Raw genomic sequence first — 22,160 nt, 5'->3', positions numbered from 1 at the left:
ACTGGGTACACACCAAAGATACTAAAGAAGCCAATTCATTCTAAAAGGGCAGTACCATTAGCAATAGGTACGGAGTACCACCTGGATATTATATAAAAAATGTGTAATGAATGTTCGTAATTAGTAATGGGAAGCAAACAGGTCTTTAAGCACAAAGAAATCACAAAATACTACAGTGAAACTAAATTATAAAAGGCGGCGAGAAGGAAAGCTTGCCACAGTTTTCTAAGGATGCTGCTCAATCCAGTGAGAGCGAGCGAAAGTATTAATACAATTTCATAAAATCCCATAACTGCAAATTGTGGATACTGCAATAAACTACACCTTCAATTTCAATATGAAAAAAAGGTACAATATCTACAAATTTAGTCAAAAAGGTATGTCTAGATATGTCACCTGTTTGGAAGCCAAGGGACTGCAATAGATCCTTGTTGATGACTTAGTCAGCGAGGTTCATACCTATATCACAGCTACTTCAGCTGAATCCAGCAGATTGAAGTGGAAGCTTTATGCTGGCTATACATGAGATCGTTGACGTTGGTGGATGCTCTAAAGGCCCCACAATCAGATCGTCAGCTGAAACCGCAGAAATCGGCAGTCAGCTGAAACCGCAGAAATCGGCGCATTCAGACAAATTATCTATTGTGATGTAACTACTTACACTATCCTAACAGTTGAAATTCACCCAGTATTTTTCCCGGACAGAGTGGTATAACCATATAGAATTCTCAGTGTTTTGTTGCTCTCAGCATTTCCATGGGGTTGTTTGGTATCATAAGGCAGGTAGTCTAACAACCAGATTATCCCCATCGCTCACTCCAGAATTAGCCTTTTTTGTCAATTTAGGAAGATACCCCAAAAATACATCATGGAAGTTCCTGCACCACCCATGTTATATCTTGAATATGGACTAACGTGGTCTATATACATACATAAACACATCATCAGATGTGATGAGGACAAAGGGCGTCAATTTGTACAGCTGTCAGTACCGTGTTCGGAGCAGAGTAACTGTAAGCTTTCTGACATAGGTCTTAAGTCCTAAGACACTAAACCTGCCCTCCAGGCATCTGCTCCATAGCATGCTAGTTATCAGCATGCTGCATGGCATCAAGAACAATCTGTGTTATTGGTTTAAACAGAACTAATTTACACGGAGCTATTTAGACCTCCCAAAAAAAGGAAGAAATTAAAATCTCTGTCCCTAGAGGACATACACAAACGCACACCACAATTACAGCCACATATTTTCACATTAAATAGCCCACTGTTCAACAGTCGTCATTCATCTACTTTCTATCCAATCCCCTGTAATAGGGGAAAAAAGAATGCATTCACCATAATGTTGTATAAAAAGAACAAGTTCCCTAAAAAATACTGCAGGTTATATGCTCCTTATACAAAATTGTGCGGACATTAATTAATAAACGCTGTATGGTCGCACGATTTTGCAGGTAAAGGGCTGTTTTAACCGCAATAACGCACTGCCATGAACAGACTATTTGACAGCCATAACAAACATTGTCTAGTTCGACCCAGCAGCAGCCTCCTACTACCAGGCATCCCAGAAATCATGTGACCAGTCACATGATCACCAAATTAATAGCTGCTTCCTACTTTATTCTATACACAGCAGACATTAAGCGCGGAGTACAGAGAAGACATAAGTGCTGAAAAACCGCCTGTTATCCCTCTATGGTCCCTGCCAGTCTCTCACTTCCTGGTACCTGATATTCAGCTGCCCAACCGCTCGGGCAGCAAGGTTAAACCCGCGCCGCGTATATACATTAGGCGGTCACGCTCCTGGTCAGAAGCCCAATTGGTTTTTTATAATTTTGCTGCACTGACCTAAATGCTTTAATCCAAGTTAGATTTGCTATGCTTACATCAATATTAACCCCTTTAAGACTGCCATACGGCTATATACGTTCCAACGTATGCCCAGATACCGATGCCCCGTCCAGTTGTCACGTATATAAACGTTGACAGCCTGGAACGGGTTTAATGAGTGCAGTACTGCTTCAGCGTGATCAGCGCTGAACTCATGACGGCCTGGGCTTTGAGAGCCCGGAATACACCCCCCACTTTAGATAGTGCCACCCACAACCCCCTGTAGGTAGCGCAAAACCCTCTGTGCCACCTAAGCTCCCTCCAGCATCGAAATTCCCGGCCAGCGCTCTGGCCGAGGATTCCCCTCCCAGAGGGAGCCCACGCCGTCTTCCCATCCCCACTGTAGATAGTGCCACCCCCCTGCCGATAACGCCACCTGAACTCCCTCTAGGAGAAGAATCCCCGATGTCAGACCGCACTTGCCGGGCATTCCGCTTCTAGGGAGAGCTCCTGATGTCACTGTCCATCTGGCTGGGGATTCCGCTTCTAGAGAGCCCCTGATGTCACTGTCCATCTGGCCGGGGATTCCGCTATTGGAGAATCCCCTGGTGTCACTATCCATATATGGACAGTGATGTCAGGGGCTACTCCTGGAGCGGAATCCTCGCTCTGGCGGGGGATTCTGCTTTTAAAGTTACCCCCTGACATCACTGTCCATATACAGGCAGAGACATCAGGGACTCCCTGCAGGAGAGGAATCTTCAGCCAAAGGGATTCCGCTCCTACAGGGAGCTACACTGTTGCTATTTACAGGGGGGGGGGGGGCACTATGTGCAGGTGCACTGTAGCACTATTTACAGTAGGCTCTATGTGGCACTCTCTACAGCGGTATTGCGTCACTATCTACATGGGCACTGTAGTGTATTCAGGGGGTTGGGACAAAAAACCCCATACGAATAAAATTCATCCATTTTTTTTTACATTTTTTTTTTTAACGTCCATGAAAAACGGATGGCAAATAGCGATAAAAAAACGGGCAGAAGGCCGGGAAATGGATTCAAATTTTGAGACAAACTGATGCAAAACGGAGTTGATCCATTGTTGACTGCCATTTTTTTTCACGTCATGTGTATATAGCCCTCTTCACTCTCCTCTCACAGCGATCTAGGGTGACGCAGAGAGAAGTCTACTAATTGTTAGAGTTGTACAAATGATATATATATATATATATATATATATATATATATAAAAACAAAAAAAAGTGTTTATTGCCCACATTTTTAGGGATTTGTCTGCTCATAATAAAATTTAAAAACACAGAGTTAAAACTAATCTAGATAATGAAAGCCTCATAAGTCTTGTAAAAAAACAAAGTAGAAATACTAGTGATATTCAAAGCGATTGCAAAGATATTATCGTTTAAAGAAGTGCAAATCAGAAATGTAAAATTTGACCTGGACAAGGGTATCAATGACACTTGGTCATGAAAGGGTTAAAGTTTCCAAATAAGATGTGAATTCATCCACATAAGGCCTCATGCACACGACCGTAAAAACACCCGTTATTACGGGTTGTAATTACGACCCGAAATAACGGGCCCATAAACTTCTGTTGGCCACGGGTACCTTCCCGTTTTCTCACAGGAAGGTGCCCGTGCCGTTGAAAAAGATAGAACATGTTCTATTTTTTTCTTTTACGGGTCGTGCTACTATACTTTATAATGGGAGCACGGCTCGGAAAAACGGCCGGCTGCCAGTGGCCGGCCGTGCCCGGCCATGCTCGTAATTACGAGCACGGTCGTGTGCATGGGGCCTAAAAGGATATTTTTACTCACTTTGTTTATATTTACCCAGTCTTCAGAGATGCTGTATTATAGACAAAATCTGTGTTGGAAAGAAGTGCTGGATACAAACATTTTTGCTTTACCTCCCAGGGACGATGTTGCTTAACATTAGGGGTGAGAATACAGTCGGAAACAGTTAGACAACACACCCTTGCTTTATATATGATGTAATCATTTTGGCAATAGCATCATGATGATATGCCCTAATGTCACATACGGTTGTGCAAAAAAAAAAAAAAAAGTTGCAGTTCATCCTCCTTGACGCTTTCTATGCAGCTAACCCGAGAACTGCTTATAAGTAACTTGAAAAATGCAAACGTCATAGGGATAACAGATTTATGAGATTAATTATATATATATACACACACACACACACACACAGATATGCGCCGCCCCGTAGTCTGGCAGCAGTATCAACTAACCAAATTATTTTAACAAAAAAAAAATCATTCTGGAAAGTCCTACACTATAGTTTTTTTTTAAATATAAATCTTGGAGGTACAATGTTTGTTTTGTTCAAACGCTTAAAAATAGCCTTTTAGCATGTAAAGTGCAGAGACCTTCATATGTGCATATGATATGTTAAAGCGGTTGTAGATTACAAAACTGTTTGGTTTGTTTTTTAGACCCAGAGATCGCTCCAATTCATTGCACGTCTATTTGTACTGCAGCTCAGCCCAATTCACTTTATCCATAAAATGTGTTTTATTGAGCGGTGCTGCAATACCAGACATAGCCCACAGACACAAGTGGCGCTGTTTCAGGAAAAAAAAAAAAAAAGCAGACCCCTTTTTCTAATCTTGTAAACCTTTTAACCAGCTGTTTGGAAGTTACATTTACTGAATGGTCAGCACGCACGCACTTTACAACAGGGTATACATAGGGCTGGCCAATTAATCACGGAGAAGAAGCCCTATTAATCAGTGCTGTGAAAAATGATTCTATTTTTTAATAATTGTCACACTTGAATGTTTCAGATGAAACTATAGACAGCTAACCCAATTTCTTGCTCTACAATGGACCCCAACTTTTACAAGTTGTACATTAGTAAGTTAACAACCTTCCTATTGAATGTGATTAAGCACAAATTAATACAAAGTGGCAAGCCCCTTTAAGGCCAACTTCACCACAGTCCACACCTTCCAGGAATGGAGTGTGGGCCATCCGAAATTTCTCTATACAGCAGATAGTGAATTGTTTCCCAGGTATACAGACCCCTGTATACTCTCGACCCCATGACTGTCCAACTGGGCAAACAGCAGCATTCTTGTACGCACTAGCCCCTATAGATTTTCAAGTATCTAGAGACAATATATACTGGTAGATCTATAGGGGCTAGTGTGTGCAAGAATGCAGTTATCCCAGTTGGACATAAATAACTTTCCGTTTCTATAAAAGGGGGTAATTCGTGAATTAAGGGTCTCCGGTCAACAAATTTATTTCTGCTCTGACTACTCCATATAGTGTAGGGGCAATCTGTTCAGAAATGTATTTTTTATCCAAAGGGAGCCATAAAACACATATTAGCCCCTTTATAGAAACGGAAAGTTGTTACATATGGGGCCAATCTCTATGCAAAGCAAAACTTCCACCATTTTACTTTACAAATGCATAGAGATCAGGTCATATATAAGCACCATCAGTCCCTATAGGGGAAACAAGACCATAAATATGTCTTATATACAGATTTACATAACGTGGCTGCATCGGATGTGCCATTGCTCACTGGTGCCCACACACCGTAATCAGCATTGAGATATATTCGGTACAGGCTTCCTTCTGTTGGCTATAATTGACAGTTTCTTCACTACAGTCACTTATAGCCACGTTGCGGGAGGAGGAAGAGCATGTCGAAGACTACTATTTCCAGCTTACTGGACTGTGCAAAGACATCTGATGCATCCACATGTAGGAAACGTAGGGAACCCTTTTATTGCGGACAGATTTTCTTTAAGGAATTGCTGTGTATGCTGCATTTATGAAAAAAAGAGAGGTACAATAAGGTAACATACACATTCTGTAAATAATTAGTATATATTAAGGAAACGTTGTGCATGAAAGTCAAGTAAAAGAATGGGATTCAATAAAATAATATACATGGTTCATGTGTATACGACTTAAACCCCATTCTTTGACATAAAGGTATTGCACGCACAGCATTTTAATATATACTGAACGTTTATGTCACTTTATTGAACCCCATCTTTTAACATAAATGCAGCATACACAGCAATTTTATAGGTGACATGACAGCCGAGCAGTCATGTCACCTAAAAAATAGTGCCTTAATGTTAACGTGGCTGAATCGGGCTCCGATGCGCCATATGCATGCACAGTCCACTGACTTGGTACCAGGAGTAGTCATAGATTTGATGCAAGCTTCCTACATTTGCCACCAGCAATGATGGCAGTTTCTTCGCTATAGTAAATCATAGCTGGGTGGTGGGACATGGAAACCTGCATCAAATATATCTTACGACTTCTAGCGCCAGCTCACTGAAACTTTTTGGGTTTCTTTTAGCAAGAAGATAGCGATTAAAATCTAGACTCGCCCATAAGCTTCCGTTGTCACAGTTTTGGACTAGACCAATCAATGATCATGACGTGCCACTTAATGCTACGGAAGAAGTTTTCCTAGGCTACATTACATTTCTAGAAAACATCTATAATAAGGGTCTATTAATTAGGCAAATATGGTTTTGCCGCTTTATACACTGACAAATAGTTGACATTTGAACCCTATGAGTAAATTTGTACTAATTTGCAATGAGACCACTGGATTCAACAGAATATCGCACATAAAACACATGCCTACAAAAGGTGCAATATACGGTTTTCCATGTGTATACATTTATGATGGTTATCTCCAATTTTCCATTCATAGATATATTACCTAAAAGTGGTCATGAGGTTTTTTTTAAAAAGTGTGTCACCATTATGAGCAAACAGAGTTTATAGGTCCTATAGAAATTCTATGATTAAATACATTGCATTACGATAGATCTAGATCCTTCCTGCTTTAAGGAGCCTCTAGAGTATAAAGGAAGTCTGACGATCAGTCATGGTCAGCTGTTTAGTTAATCACATGATAAGTGTCATGTGATTGGTACTGCCGGGGACTACTTCATGAATAATTTCTACTGGCAGCCGGAGATCATTTCTATGGTGCAATGGTACAAATTCCGATATCTATACTTGCTGGCACTGGATGGAAATATTTTTTATACTCGGAGGCTTTAAATGTCCATACTTAAGCCCCTTTTACACAGGCCAATGATCGGGCAAATGAGCGTATAAAACCTCATTCTTCAGCACTGCCCTGTGTGAACAGGGCAACAATCAGTCGATAAACGAGTTAACGCCCAATCATCGGCTGACTATCGCTTATGCAGCAGAAAATTTTCTGTGTCGGCAGCGCCTCTCCCTTTGTAAATGTGCCGCCGACATGGTGGAAATGTGTGGGGACGAAAAATCATAACGATCCCTCGTCCTCATGCATAACCAAGCATTGCTCCTTATGAATGCAGCAAACAAGGACCGATTATCGAGCCGTCTCATTGATCGGCACTCGTTTTCACAGCCCATATCGGGCCGTGCAATAGGATCTTTAATTGAGTTTGTACGTCTAGGAAATCTTCAGCTAATTTATCAGCCGTATAAAATATATCTCCTGGCCATGATTGTTTGCTACAATGTATCAGTTTTAGGGATGTCACGATACCAGAATTTGGACTTAGATACCGATACTTTGTGTAGTATTGCGATTTCGATACCAAAACGATACTTTGCCAACAGTAATAAAAAAAAAAAAAAGGCTCTTCAATTTTGTGATGTGAGGCGCGAGGTGTGAGGATTAATTTAACCTCCACGTGCCTCACATTAATAGTAATTAACCCCATCAGACTTCTCAGTCAATGGGTTAATGTGTGAGGCACGTGATGGGGTTAATTACTATTAATGTGAGGCACATGGAGGTTGAATTCATCACACCTCGTGCCTCACAACAAGTGAAAAAAGTTTTTTCAATTTTTTTTTTACAGCGTACACATCATAAATGACTAAAAAGAATTGCGGCCGCGCCAATACCGAATAGGTTTTATGTATTGAGACTCATTTTAATGTTTATTGTAAAAAAAGGTGTGTGTTTATTTTTTTTAAATTTAATATTACTTTATGTTTTTACTTTACTTTTAAACTTTAATGTACTGGGTTATATCAGACATATGCCAGTGTACGTATAGTACACAGGCAGCTGTTAGGACATACCCAAGTATGCCCTAACAAGAAATATGGTGAGACAGCCCTGGGGTCCTTCAATGGACCCTGGGCTGTCTGCCCATATATGTATGGTATGTCCCTCAATCGCGTCACAGGAATTCCCTGTGACGCGATCCAGAAGCATCCCCCCCTTCTCATTTTCTCCTGCAGTCAGCTTTGATCGCAGCATTCAGGGGAATAGCGGTGAAGATGAGAGCTTTCTCTATTCTCCGCCGTTAAAGCGGGGATGCGGCTGTCTAATACAGCCATTGGCGCGCGCGGACAGCATGAGGAGATATGGCCGACGCTGCACTGATGAGTGCAGGCACTGAACATGGGGATGTTTTTTAGTGCGCCCATGTTCTGTCTTCAGTGCCGCCGCTCATTAGTGCAGCGCTGGGCGCATCACATCATCCTGACAGCGCGCACTTGTCAGGACTCAGGAGTGGGGCAATGGCTGTATCATTCATGTGTTACAATGCTAAGCTTAGTATCGAAATACATGAAACAACGGTATCGAACCATTTGGGGTGCACAGTATCGTAGTTTTGATGCATCGTGCATCCCTAATCAGTTTAGGTATAATGTATTAGCCTGTGGTGTAAGGTCTGTAAGACCTAGTTTACAGTTTTTTTTGGCGGTTTTTGACACAGAAACCGCACCAAGAAAAGCCCAAAATCACCTCCCATTGATTTAGAAAAACGTGCCTAAGGGTATGTTCACACGAGGGCGTCCGTTACGGCTGAAATTACGGGGATGTTTCAGCCTGAAAACATCCCCGTAATTTCAGCCGTACCGGCATGTGCAGGCGCTTGAACGCCGCGTCAATTACGGACGTAATTGGCGCTATTCATTGGAGTCAATGAATAACGGCTCCAATTACGGCCAAAGAAGTGACAGGTCACTTCTTTGACGCGGGTGTCTATTTACGCGCCGTCATTTGACAGCGGCGCGTAAATTACGCCTCGTGTGAACAGACAAACGTCTGCCCATTGCTTTCAATGGGCAGATGTTTGTCAGCGCTATTGAGGCGCTATTTTCGGACGTAATTCGGGGCAAAAACGCCCGAATTACGTCCGTAAATAGGCCGTGTGAACATACCCAAAGAGTGCAGGCAGGTCTGCCTCAAAATTCCTGGAGGAACTTTGAGACAGTTTTGCAGGCCTGCAAAAAAACGGTCAAAATACCCCAAGCCCGAGTTCACACGGTGCAGATTTGTTGCAGATTTTCATTGCCGATTTTACCCTTTGCAATGCAAAAGGGTGAGATCTGGGTTAAATCTGCGACAAATCCGCAACATGTGAACTCAGCCTAAGAGTTTTCAGTCTCTGGACATAAACAAGAACGCTCCCATAACGGAAAACACAGATCTTGAAAATGGTAACGAATTGAAGCAAACCGTGGCGTAGCTTTTCAATATAAAAGGACTAACCATTATTTTAATAAGTCTGGAAAGCTCCTTTGAAAGCCTGCCTATGAGCATTTAACTAATTACAGAACAACCTGTTCATATGCAACCATCACCCTACGGCTAGCCTCGCGCAAGTGTATTTTTCACCCATATTTATATTGTCTGTAGTGTAGAGCCAATGATAATTTATGGGGCTTTTAATATTGACATATAAAATATGCTTGTTTGAAATACACCATGTGTGGTACCATTTTATTTATTCACTAATACAATATAATATCAGCTCCTCTGATGTGTGTGATAAAGTCTGGTAACCAACAGACTGCGGCTATTAGGTACACATACTAAAAAGTTATAGTGTATTCCATTGCAGTGGGATGTTAGGATATTGAAAAGATCACAATAGATATTAACACTTCGCAACTAAGCAGCTATTAATTATCAGCTGTATTTGACTAGCGGAGTATACTACCAACATTATAGTAGATAATAAGTAGTCACTTTCTACACACAACAGAGAATGGGGATATAAAGATAGAGCTTGCTCTAAATAAGGGACTGCTTTTATTTCTCTCTCCACAAACAGCGCCACTGTTCTCCAGGGGCAGTGTTCAGAATTGCAGCTTAGCTCCATCAACATGAATGGGGATAATCTGCAATACTGGTCATATCGCAGAGAGACAATGCTGTTTATGGGGGGAAAAAAAAGCAGACCTATTTTCGAAGTCTAGATAACCCTCTTAACAAACAGACCTTGTATAAAAGGAAACTAGTAAACCCCCCCCCCCACACACACTATAAATACACAGAGCCTTGCGAAATGAATTCGAATTCAAATCCACCCCCCACCCCCTTTGCGTTTTTAGTTGCATTACAACCTTGAATTTAAACAGATTTTTGGTGAGTTTGTACCCGTTGATTTACGCAACCTACCACCTAAGTTAAAAAAAATAATTAACTTTCATGCGCATAAGTATTCACCCGCTGAAAGGCAATACTTTGTGGAGCCACCTTTGTCTCGATGAGCTTAGAACATCTAGACACTGGGATTTTTGCCCATTCTTCCAGGTAAAACTGCTTCAACCCCAATGTTATATGGGTTGGGTTGGTGTACAGCAGTCTAAGTCACGCCACAATTGCATTGAGGTTTTGGCTTTGACAAGGCCATTCCAAGACAATTACATGTTACCCCTTATACTACTACAGTGTAGCTTTATTAGTATGTTTAGGGTCATTGTCCTCCTGGAACACAAACAAGTTTTACTCAAGAATTGCCCTGTATTTATGGACATCCATCTTTCCTTCCAACCTGACCATTTTTTCAGTCCCTGCCAATGAAAAGCATATCCACAGCATGCCGCTGCCACGACCATGCTTCACTGCGGGAATGGTGTCTTTGGGGCGATGGGAAGTTTTAAATTTGCCACACACAGCGTTTCCAATTAGAGCCAAAAAGTTAAATATCATCTGACCAGGAAACCTTCCTCCATGTGTTTGGGTAGTCTGCCTCTAGCAGTTTGGCGACCTTAAAATGTATTTTCTTAAAGCAAGGTCTTTTTTTCTGGCCTCTCCTCCATAAAGTCCCGCTCCGTTGAGTTTACAACTAAGGCCCCATGCACACACGGGCTGAGACTGCGGGCACGGCCAGCCGCATTTTAGGGCCGTGCTCCCATACAAAGTATGGGAGAACGGCCCGTAAAATGCAAAAGAAGAGACACGTTCTATAATTTTCGTAACGTTTCTACAGCCCGGACACCTTCACATAAACAAAACGGGAAGGTGTCCGTGCACAATAGAAGTGAATGGGTCCGTAATTGCGGACTGTAAGTGCGGCCCTCAATTACAGATGTTTTTATTGTCGCGTGGCCTAAGGCTATATTCACACGACAGTGAAAAAAAAAATAGCCATTAAAAAGTGACCAACGGTCACTTTTTCATGGCTGTTTTGCATTAGTGTCTCTTCAAATTTTCATACATTTCAAGCCCGTGTTTAATGGCCGTTTATCATCTGTTTTTCATCGCTGTTAGAAAACCCACAGATTTAATTTGTCAGGTTTTCTTGTCCCAACCACCTGAAATCACCCATGTAGATCGTGCTGCAATGCCCTTTAGGCCTGATTCACACGAACTTGTTAAACGTCCGTGGGACGGCCGTTGAAACAGCGGCCGTCCCACGGACCTATGTAATACAATGTGGCCCTTCATACAGCTGTTGTTTAACGGACCGTGTGAAGGGTCCGTGGGAAAATAGGACATGTCCTATCTTTTCACGCATCACTCCATAGACTCAACTATGGTGGATGCATGGCATCGCGTCCCGTAGCACTGAGCACGGATGCACCTCGGACGTGAAAAACAGCAGTGTTTGTGTGAATCAGGCCTTAGATAGTGCCTACATCGTGCCACAGTGCCCATGTAGATAGTGCCAATGTGTCCCATGTAAATAGTGCCGATATAGTGTCAACCCCCCTGAAACCAGTGCCACCCCTCATAGATCGCACACCACCCTCCTGTAGATAGCGCCACATGCAGCATCCCCTGGCGGTTAGCGCTATTGGTGCTCACTCTAGGAGCAGACAGTATATGAACAGTGATGTGAGGGCTCCCTGTTCTAGGAGCAAAATCCATGACAAGCACTCTGCCGACGCCCTGGCCGGAGATTCCGCACATGGAGGAGCCCCTGACGTCACTGTCCATATATGTACAGTAATGTCAAGGGCTTCCCTCGAGCTCAGCGCTTAAAGCAGATTGATTTCTGAAAAACGGCTGTTAAAAACTGATCCATTGATTTCTGTGGGGGCTGTGAAAACTGCCAAAAATAGAACAGGTTCTATTTTTCGACGGCCAGTGTTCATGGGCCCTTAAAAAAAAACAGCCATGTGAATTCATCCACAGAACTTTAGTCTTCTGAAAACGAGTGAATGTGGCCTCAAAGTGGTCCTATGGACAGATACATTTCCGTTGTAGATCTTTTTCTTTTAATAACCCCCATCCTGATCTATACAACTTTGTCTCGGACCTGTTTGGAGAGCTCCTTGGTCTTCATGTAGCTTAATGGTGTTGAAGACTCAGGGGTCTTTCAGAATAGGTGTATTTATACTGACATCATGTGACAGAGTGATTGCACACAGGGGCACCTTATTTAACCAATGTGACATCTTGAGTTAATTGGTTTGACCAGACCTTATTTAGGGGTTTCATAGCAAAGAGGGTGAATATGCACTCACAACTTTAAGCTTTTAGGTTAGCAATTTGGACTATTTTGTCAGGTTCATTACATAAAATCAAATAATGTAAAATAGATTTTAATTCCATATTGTAATGCAACAAAACAAAAAACATCAAGGGTGTGAATAATTTTGCAAAGGCACTGTACAAACAAATACATACACTTTATCAGAGTGCAAAATACGACAGGGGTAACAGAACTCTTGACACTATATTACATTAAATGTATTTCAAGATTCCTATGTAATTACTGTGAAACTTGTGAAATATAAAAAACGACCATTTGGCAAATATTGTACTTTAGTCCAAAATTTACTCTTAAAGAGGCTCTGTCACCAGATCAAATCCCTATCTCCTATTGCATGCGATCGGCGCTGCAATGTAGACAACAGTAAAAAAATATTTTTTTTAAAAACGATCATTTTTGGCCAAGTTATGAGCAATTTTATATTTATGCAAATGAGCCTTTCTAATGGACAACTGGGAGTGTTTTTTCTCTTATTTCCAACTGGGCGTGTATTGTGTTTGTAACATCTGGGCGTGTATTGTGTTTGTAACATCTGGGCGTGTATTGTGTTTGTAACATCTGGGCGTGTTTACTTGTTTTACTAGCTGGGCGTTGTGAATAGAAGTGGATGATGCTGACATATGATGCTGGCAAACACTTCTATTCACAACGCCCAGCTAGTAAAACAAGTAAACACGCCCAGATGTCACCAACACAAGACACGCCCAGTTGGAAAGAAGAGAAAAAACACTCCCAGTTGTCCATTAGAAAGGCTCATTTGCATAAATATAAAATAGTTAAAAAAAAATAAAAAATAAAAAAAAGTTACTGTTATCTACATTGCAGCGCCGATCACATGCAATAGGAGATAGGGATTTGATAATCTGGTGACAGAGCCTCTTTAAGTGTGAATCAAGTCTAATGCCAAATAGATTTTTATCACCACAAAAAAAAAAAAAACTGGGGCGGGATTTTTCAGGGGAAACAAAAAGTTAGACAAAGCCCACTATTGAATCAAAAACTGCATTCTATAAACCTATCTAGCTGTCTGCGGTGACCCGCAATGGGATTAGGAACAAGATGCCCCACCCCACCTTTATAGCAAAAAACATTAAGTTCTGAGAACATACAGAAACAGGTCTGTGAATTGTATTACTAACACATTATCATCTCTACTTTTAGACAAGTTGTGCTGTAGGTTCACTGGTCTGTTTAGGATAGTGACTAGTTTTCAGGCCTTGTCAGTAATTCAGCGGAAGCGGGAAAAGAAACCAGCAAAGATTGGAGTGTAAGAATTTAGCAAAATCCGCCATGCTACATGACTATTACCCTCGCATACATTACTAACTTTATCAGCTTTGCAATAGTTTTTGTTCTGTCATTAGTATACAATGTGTATTATCCCCATTGTTCAACAAAATAACTTGCATTGATTTTAGAATATACCACTTATGTAGAGCCTTTAATGTAAAAGGCAAATAACGTAGTGGGCACTACCCGTTCCATGTTCCATTCCAGTGGTCCACTACACGTTCTGATATTAGTCAGGTTAAGACCACTTTCACACAGTAGTATTTTGCTTCAGTATTTGTAAGCCAATACCAGGTGGGTCCAAGACACATAGGAGGCACAAATCTATACTTTTTAAATTTAATACGGATGCAAAATACAGACCAAATCACAGCCGCATGAAAGTGGCTTATGGGGAGGCATCGCTGGCTAGTGATTTTAGAAATTTTAGGTAGTTCAATACCATCCTAGGCAGATTTAACCAGTACCAGCATGCATACACATACATTATGCACAATAAGGGTATGTTCACATGGGTCACATTTGCTGTGGAAAATCATGCAGCTACTCTGTCCCAGATCCCGAAAGGGTATTCCGTCCGATAGTTTGCACCAAATTAAACGCGATTTGACAGATTTACATCACGATTTGCTGCTGCAGACAACAGAAGAGGGGATATAAAAAATAAAATAACCAAACCTTTCTGGCGCTCCTGTGATGACGCGTCAATGGTCCCCTGGTTGGTCTCTGTGCAGACGGAATTCCTGGGATGACGTTTCGTGTGATTGGCTGCAGTGGTCACATGGGAAACGTCATCCCAGGAGACTGGCTGCGCAAACAGCAGTGGGGGAGCAAGGAGGCTTTGCTACGGGAGTGCCAAAGCAAATGAGCATGGTATTTTATTTTTTTCTATTAATTGAAAGTGTAAATAGTTTTTGTTTTATTTTTGTACTTTTGGCATTTGTTGCAAATTTTCATTTCCATATTAAAATCAAATCATGAGGAAAATCTGTAGCAAACATGCAACCATTCCGCAGCATAATTTGACATGCTGCAAATTTAAAATCCCGCACTGCAGGTCAATTTCTGCAGCTGGTGGATGAGATTTGTTGAAAAGTCATCCACTTTGCTGCTGCTGTAATACACCGCGGATTTCCCACCCAAAAATCTATTTAGCTACGTGTGAACATAGCCTTATAGTGGAAAACTAGGAGTTTTGACAGAAAGCTTTCCACATTTTAAAGAAAATTCAGGATGGAAACACACAAGGTGCTGGTAACCCTATCCAAAAACGATGTAATACAAATGGTTTTACGGTGTCCTCTATGGAAAGAACAGGAAAGATATCACGATATTGATCAGTTAAAGAGAAGCCCAAGTCTGAGCTGCATTACTGAGAGATTATGACATTTGGTTCAAATCAACATCTACATCACAGTTCAAGAGCAATTCAGCAGTACTGGACAAGATGGATGAGGTGGGTGAACGCCTCCTGGGTCACAGTCCAATGACCCTTCAATGTAGGAGAAAATAGGAAATGAGGCAACACAACCAATTCAGTGAAAAATAGTGATCCTGTTTACTCCACAAGCTTTGAGAAAGGCTCTTACTGAGTTGAAACGTTGCTTGTGGAATAAACAGGATCACTATTTTTCACTAGTTGGTTGTGTTGCCTCATTTCCTATTTTCTCCTACATCACAGTTCAAACATTTGCCTCACAGAATTGCTGTTGGCATGGACCCGCTACAGCATCACATGGGAGAACCTAGGAGTCTGTATTAGGCCTCATGCACACTTCAGTGAAAAGCTTCAGTGTGCGATCCGTTTTGTTTTTTTTGACAGCACACTGACCCATTAATTTCTATGGGGCCATGCAAACTTCCGTTTTTCTTTAACGGAACCGTGTGGCTGTTCCACCAAAAAGAGAACAGGTCCTATTCCTGTCCGTCTTTTGCGGATCAGTCTCGGCCATTCTATTAATTTGGTCCTTTAAAACAATGAACTGCACACGGAGGCAATCCGTGGGCGGTCCAGTGTTTCGGGGATCCGTGATTCGCAGCCATATATTTGGCAACGGATACCTGCTTGAGGCCTTACCCCGTTTTAGAGAATACCTCCCATATATACGGCATGCAATACGGTTTGCCAAGATTTTTCTTCTCACACAACAGCAGGCCATTGATGCAATATCCAGTATTTTTGGAACATGTATATAGAATACAGACTTGCATGAGGTCTTATGGTGTAGATATTGATGTGAATGGTGACTTGTATACACACAAATTCTCTAGGGCAACACTGCACCTGAAAGAAATGCCGTCATCAGAATCTTTGACCCCTAGGCTTATAACTTCAAGTGTTCACGTGGTTATTACAACCGGCTTTTACATTTTTAATGTACACCAATTCGTTTTTAATACATTTCCTTTGGTAGGTTTCCTTTCACTGCAAAGACATTTAAAAACCTCATTCCATACAGTATAAAAATGTTCTGCTGCATTTTTTTTCTATATGATTTTACCTGCTGTAAAAACTCCCTTTTATAATAAGAGATCCTTTTATAATATTGTATACTCAATTAGCCTAGCTGAAAAGAAGGACAAGCACACTGATCAAAATAAAGTTGATAAGTTGATACTGTTTGTCGCTTTCCACTTCAGCTAGGCCAAAAAAACGTATTGCTTAATTAAATATTATTGACTATGTTCAAGAGTTCCACAATAAAGGACAAAGTATGCCTGTAACATGTTTGTTTCAAATTAAGGCCCTGTTCACATAAGTATATCTCCAACGGAAAACTTCCATATATCCCACTACTCAGTCCAACAGTGGGATATGTGGTCCTATTGTTAAAAAAAAAAAGTTTGCTAAGAATTTTTTTTTAATTTTTATTGAATAGCGTAGTCTGTTTCTTTGAGTCTTTTGCAGTATACCCGCATATACTGGTGTGACGAAGGCAAAAGGATACACATTGGACCTCCGTCAGTTTAATAGAGCCCTATGGATACATTTAGCATGTACAGGTCACGTGCCATATTCCTGGCGTCACCGCTCAGCCATGGTAGCTATGATGCAAAGAGCATGGCCCGTGACTTCTGAGCCCTCTGATTGTTTGAGCATCCAGATTGTGACCAACGTAGCCAAAGACCGGTAGGATCCAGATCAGCGCTGGACCGCCAGCGCTGGTTCCCCCGGGGAAAGATGAGATATCTTTCTTTAAAATAAGCCCATTATTAAAAAGTCTTATATATACACATATTTTACTTTAAATCAGTAAAAGTGGCAAGTGCTAAAGAGTAACCAAACATTCCTAGATGGCAGATGAAATTTAGTTAATTAGTAACAGCATATACACATTTCATATAACAGGTCATGAGCATGGCACCAAAACAAACTTTTTCTACAGCTTCTCACCTCACCCCTTTGACTGCACTGCTCCTGATGACTCTGGACATGCCACTCCCCCTAGAGGGATGTGACTGTGAAGTTGTCTTCTGGGATGTTCTCAGGTCCCAGGAAGCCACCCTTCAGATTTGGTGGTGACAGGACTGGAGGACCCTGGGGGGGAAAGGCCGGGTAACGATAGGAATCCTGGAGCTGCACCATTGAGTCTCTTTGCACAGGGGAATGGGTAATATCATTGAGCAAAGGGCAGGGGTATGACGATCTATGATGCCCCCTTACCATGTCCAGCGTCTCTTTGTCTCTTTTGGGGCTTGGGATGTGGGGACTCAGGCAAGATACTCCCTCACCTCGCCTACCCATGAAGTCTGAAAGCAACCCACCTTTACCATCATAGGGAGGACTGCGAGGAGGGTACCAGTAACCAGCATTCTTGCAGCTGGGAGGGTCATAGCGGTGATGTGTTGATGGCTGGGGAGGCAGCTGCTCCCTACAAGAGGGCAAGTGGGGAGGGAGGCTATGTTTCAGGGGATCACAAGATGAGTGGGGAGGCGGCACAAGCTTTCTTCCCTCCCCCGGCCGTAGCTCAAGAGTTGGGGAGCAGTTAGGGGAAAAGGGAGAGTCTTGTAGTTGGTGATCATATCCCAGGCCAGGTGGTGGGGGTGGTGGTGGATGAGGTGCACCAGTACTGGTGTTGCCAACTGTAGGGAGATGGGGAAAGTGTTTACCAGGATCAAGTTCTGTAGACGGAGGGCCCAGCCCAGGAGAGTCACTCTGGAAGCCAAATGTGCCATCAGAAGGGGTAGATGGGTTCATGGAATAAGGTCCAGAGAAATCACATGTAGGCTCCCTCTCACCCACCCCATACGCCCGCGAGTGGGAGGGCAGAGGGGACATGCTGCTGTCCCCGCTATAGCAATCCAGTCCTAAGTCTGAGGTGTCCTGAAAGAGGGAACTGACTGAGGAAGTAGGTGGTGGAGCAGGTGGTTTTGGGGAAAATTTGGCTTTGCCTGAACCTCTCTCTTTCTTGCTGGCTGCACAGCTACCACCTCGTCCTCCTCTTGGACCCCTGGGGCCACCACCTCTCTTGGTTGGAAAACCTGCTGGTGGAGCAGCAGCAGATGATGAGGAAGAAGATGGGGATGATGATGAAAAGCCTAGGTGTTGTGGTTGTTGGGGTGATTGTTCAAATAAGTCTGCTTTCTTCCTGCGCCCCCTCCCAGGTTTAGCGGATTGGTGAAAAAGGACAGTCTGGTTCCAACTATATCCTGGTGCAGATGACGTGTCATTCCAGTCCATCATTAGCTTTTCAAGGCTGGAGAGACTTGACTGACCTTCACTGGAGGAGGCCTCACTATTGGCCCTTCTATAACCAGCACCAGGTTGGGTGTACTGTGTGCTGTCAGACGATGACTCTGACATGTTGTCAGTATTTTGCTTGGCCTTCTGTGGCGTATAATTGCTAATGTCCAATATAACATTGGATTCAGTCATGTGGCAATCAAACCCTGGGCCGTAAAGCTGACCAAAGCTCTCATTACCCCAATCTGATTGGCCATAACCTTGTCGAAATCCCCACTGACCTGCACCTACAGATCCAGTAAAGTTGCGGTTGTTTTCACCAGGAAACATTGGACCAGAGACCTTGGGCATCATATACCCAGCTGGTGAAGAGGTGCTTGAACGACTTTCACTCCTAAGTGGTGGGAATGGTGGCAACTCTGATGTGTTGAAAAAGGGAGTTTTAGCTGTGTTAGTAACTGTCCCTGCTGATAATTGTTGTTGCTGGCTGAAACTTGTGCTACTGTGGGCACTGCCTGGCGAAGAAGGGAGGCTATTACATCCACCACTAAAGGAAAAGCTGCAGTCCTTATTACCTAAACAGTCAGGAGGAGCTGGATACTGCTTGTTTGGTGCAAATATACTATGGCCCGGCAAACTCTGTCCACTAGATCCAGAAAAGCCTCCAAATTGGCCAAAACCTCCAGCACTTTGGGAGTTCGGAGAACGTGACAGCAGCTTTTGAAAGGCATCTGACCCACGGCATTCTTGTTGAGAAAGTGAGCCAAAATTTGCATTTCCCCGGTTTGGAGGGAATGGTTGCCTGGCAGCTGTTGAACTTTGGTATGGTGATTCTTGGGTACCAGATTTTGCCCCCCGAGAATTGGAATAGGGCTGGAGTGCCCTTGGGTTTGGGGAGGCCGATGACCCAGAGAACGCAGATGCAGATTTTCTAGCTTCCTGTCTCTGGGCAACAGCAGCAAAATCCACAAGGTCTGAGGAATCGTCTGAGTCCAACAGAGATCGGAAATAGCCAGTAAAAAGCCCATGATGATCCTGTCCTCCACTTTCAGCCTGAGACAAAGAAGAGCCTGTTCCAGTATAGTAACCTGGACGGGATGGTGATCCACTATGCAAACCAGAAAAGCCTCTGTGTTCAGGTCCTTGGTAACTACAGTGTCTGCCACTTGATTGACCATGGGATACCTGTGTCATCCAAGGCCCACTTTTTCCTTCACTTCCCCAGTCAGACATGCCTTGATAGCCTAAACCAGGCTCTCCTCCCATTTCACCAAGCAAAGCACCATTTTTTCTAGATCTTCTCTTGCGCTTGGGTTTGGCGTTCGGATCTGGTTCAGCTTTAGGTTGTCTACGTTTTCTTGGCTTTAAAGGGTCAGCAGGTCTTGGCTTTGATTTTTTTCTTCCAATTCCTTCAAAAAAGTCACTAAAAGAACAGCGAGACAGTTCTGCATTATGACTATTACATCCACCACGGCGGCCAGGCCCTCCACCACGTCCACCACGCCTCCGATAACCTTGGACTCTGTGTAGAAATTGTGAGATATTATGCGTTTCAGGGGCCTGGTGTACTGAATCTGGCAGTGTAGGTGTCCAACAACGAGGTGGAGAAGTACGTCCAGCTCCTTGACTCTGACGGTTAAGAAAAGCAAGCTTTGCCAGAACATCACTGTATTCAGACTTGCTGTCATTGGTGTCAGCTACATAGGACGGTTGAGGGGAAGCCAATTTTTGCTTTCTTCTCCTTCTTTTCTTAACAAATTCACCATCGGCAGCTGGTGCGGCTGGCTGGGAAGTTGGCGCAGGTGGTAAAGATGGTTCAATAGGAGAGGGCTGAGGCAGCATTGGTGGAGTCTCTCTAGCCAGAACCAGATTTTTGGGTGGCCGTCCTCTTCTCCTTTTAAGGATGATTGGAAGCTCACCAGGTGGGAAAACCATTACAACATTTCGGCCATTGTTTTTCATCTTGAGTAGAGAGGTGGGACCTGGGCCTGAGCCACCGATCAGTTCTCCTCCTTCAACACTTAGAGTGCTACTGAATGAAGATACTTTATAGCTTGTTTTGTTTCTTCTTCCCATTGGCATTGGGATTTTGGCAATCCGCACCACCATCTTTCGTACACCTCTGCGTTTTGGCTTTTGTGGTGGGCCCTGATCCACATTTCCATCAACTGCAGAAGTTTTCTGACCAAGGGAAGGTAGTGGAAATACAGAGTTTTGCTCATGACTTCGATATGCTCTAGGCTCCTCTGGTGTTCGGTGGTAAGGAGGCATCACATATGCACGAGAAAGACTTTCAGATGCTCGAGGTCTTCCAGGTCTTCTTCTCCGGCCCCTGCCAGGTCTATCTCCCCTGCGTCCTCTAAGACCAAACCTGTGGCCTCCGCGAGTGGAAAAAGGGGTTCGTCTGAGGGTTTCCGATGTTTGAGAAAAGAGAGGTAGCATCCAGGGCATTTCTTCCGTTATTGGCTCTGCCATAACCTCCCTTTCTTTGTATTTCTCTAACCTTTTTCTGCACTGCTCTACCCTACTTTCATCATCTGAGGACTCTCCTTCATCCTCATTTTCTGTCTTGTCTTCATCTTTAACACTTTCCTGATTTGCACGTGCATTACCCTGCTCCCCTTCTGGTTTTACCTCATTTTCTCCCTTTATCATTTTTACTCCAAATTCATCTTCCTGTTCATCTAAAGACTTTTCAGGTTTGCTTTCCACCTGATCCTCCCCTGATTCTCCCTCCTGTTTATTACTTTCTTGTTCTTCATCTGATGATTCCTTTGCCTGTTTTCGCTCACTCTGCTCTTGTCTAAAACTATCTGACTGCTTAATTGGCTCTTGTTCTTCACAAGATTCCTCTTCCTGTATATTGTCTTCCTGCTCCTCCCCAGATTCCTCCATATTTTGCCTCTCATAGCCCTGCTCATCCCCTGATGACTCATCTTTATTTTCATTTATGTGCCCTGCCCGTTTATCTGCACTGTCCTTCCTACTTTGGCCGTCTAATTCTTCCTGTTCCCTCTCCTGCATAGTCTCTGTTGGCTGTGGCTCCATCCAGGCAAGGGCTGCTAACTCTCGAAGAACATTTGAACTGGCAGATTCACTTGAGTCTGGGTTGGGTGATACAGGGCTTGACTCCTTGGTATCAACCGTTTCTGAAGGCTTTTCTTCTGGACTCCGTAGTCCACATGCAAGGCTCTGAGAAGAAAAGAAGCTGTACTGTAATCCTGGCTCTACATCGTCATTCTCTGATGGAGGGCTAACAACATGAGTATAATCAAGACGAACACCACTGGATCTTAGGTCATTGGAAAGTTGGCTAAGGTCCTTCATAATATCCATCAAACGTACAACTGGCTGTAGATTGACACGACCATTGCCACATTTGCTTTTAAGTAGAGCAATGATTCCATCAACACCTAGCTTTGTGGTTCCTGCAGATGGACAGAAGGATTTGTTTGAACGGACGCAAGAATGCTGGGATCGGCTATCTTCTTCTTGGTGTTCAAGCTGGATAGATGTAGAATCTGAAAGAAAAATCCAGATTAGTGTTTGGATCAGGTGGAAAAAAAAAAAAAAATTCCATTGGCTTTAC

The 22,160-nt window shown here is 43.0% G+C and overlaps 1 protein-coding gene across 3 annotated transcripts in view; it reads right to left on the bottom strand.

Annotated features, from left to right (window-relative positions):
- AHDC1 (AT-hook DNA binding motif containing 1) overlaps positions 1-22,160 on the bottom strand; it is an 81,485-nt gene that overhangs the window by 5,473 nt on the left and 53,852 nt on the right. For 2 of the 3 annotated variants that reach the window (XM_075853434.1, XM_075853436.1), the window contains exon 4: positions 17,282-22,092. In XM_075853434.1, coding sequence (XP_075709549.1) covers positions 17,333-22,092 — 4,760 coding nt within the window. In that variant the 3' untranslated portion in view covers positions 17,282-17,332. The remainder of the gene's footprint in view (positions 1-17,281; positions 22,093-22,160) is intronic. The other variant, XM_075853435.1, reaches the window with a different exon arrangement.

The sequence above is a fragment of the Rhinoderma darwinii genome, chromosome 2, assembly GCF_050947455.1.
Source record: "Rhinoderma darwinii isolate aRhiDar2 chromosome 2, aRhiDar2.hap1, whole genome shotgun sequence".
Lineage (NCBI taxonomy): Eukaryota > Metazoa > Chordata > Amphibia > Anura > Rhinodermatidae > Rhinoderma > Rhinoderma darwinii.
Note: the sequence above shows the minus strand (reverse complement) of the source record. Positions and strands in the feature narration are given on the sequence as shown.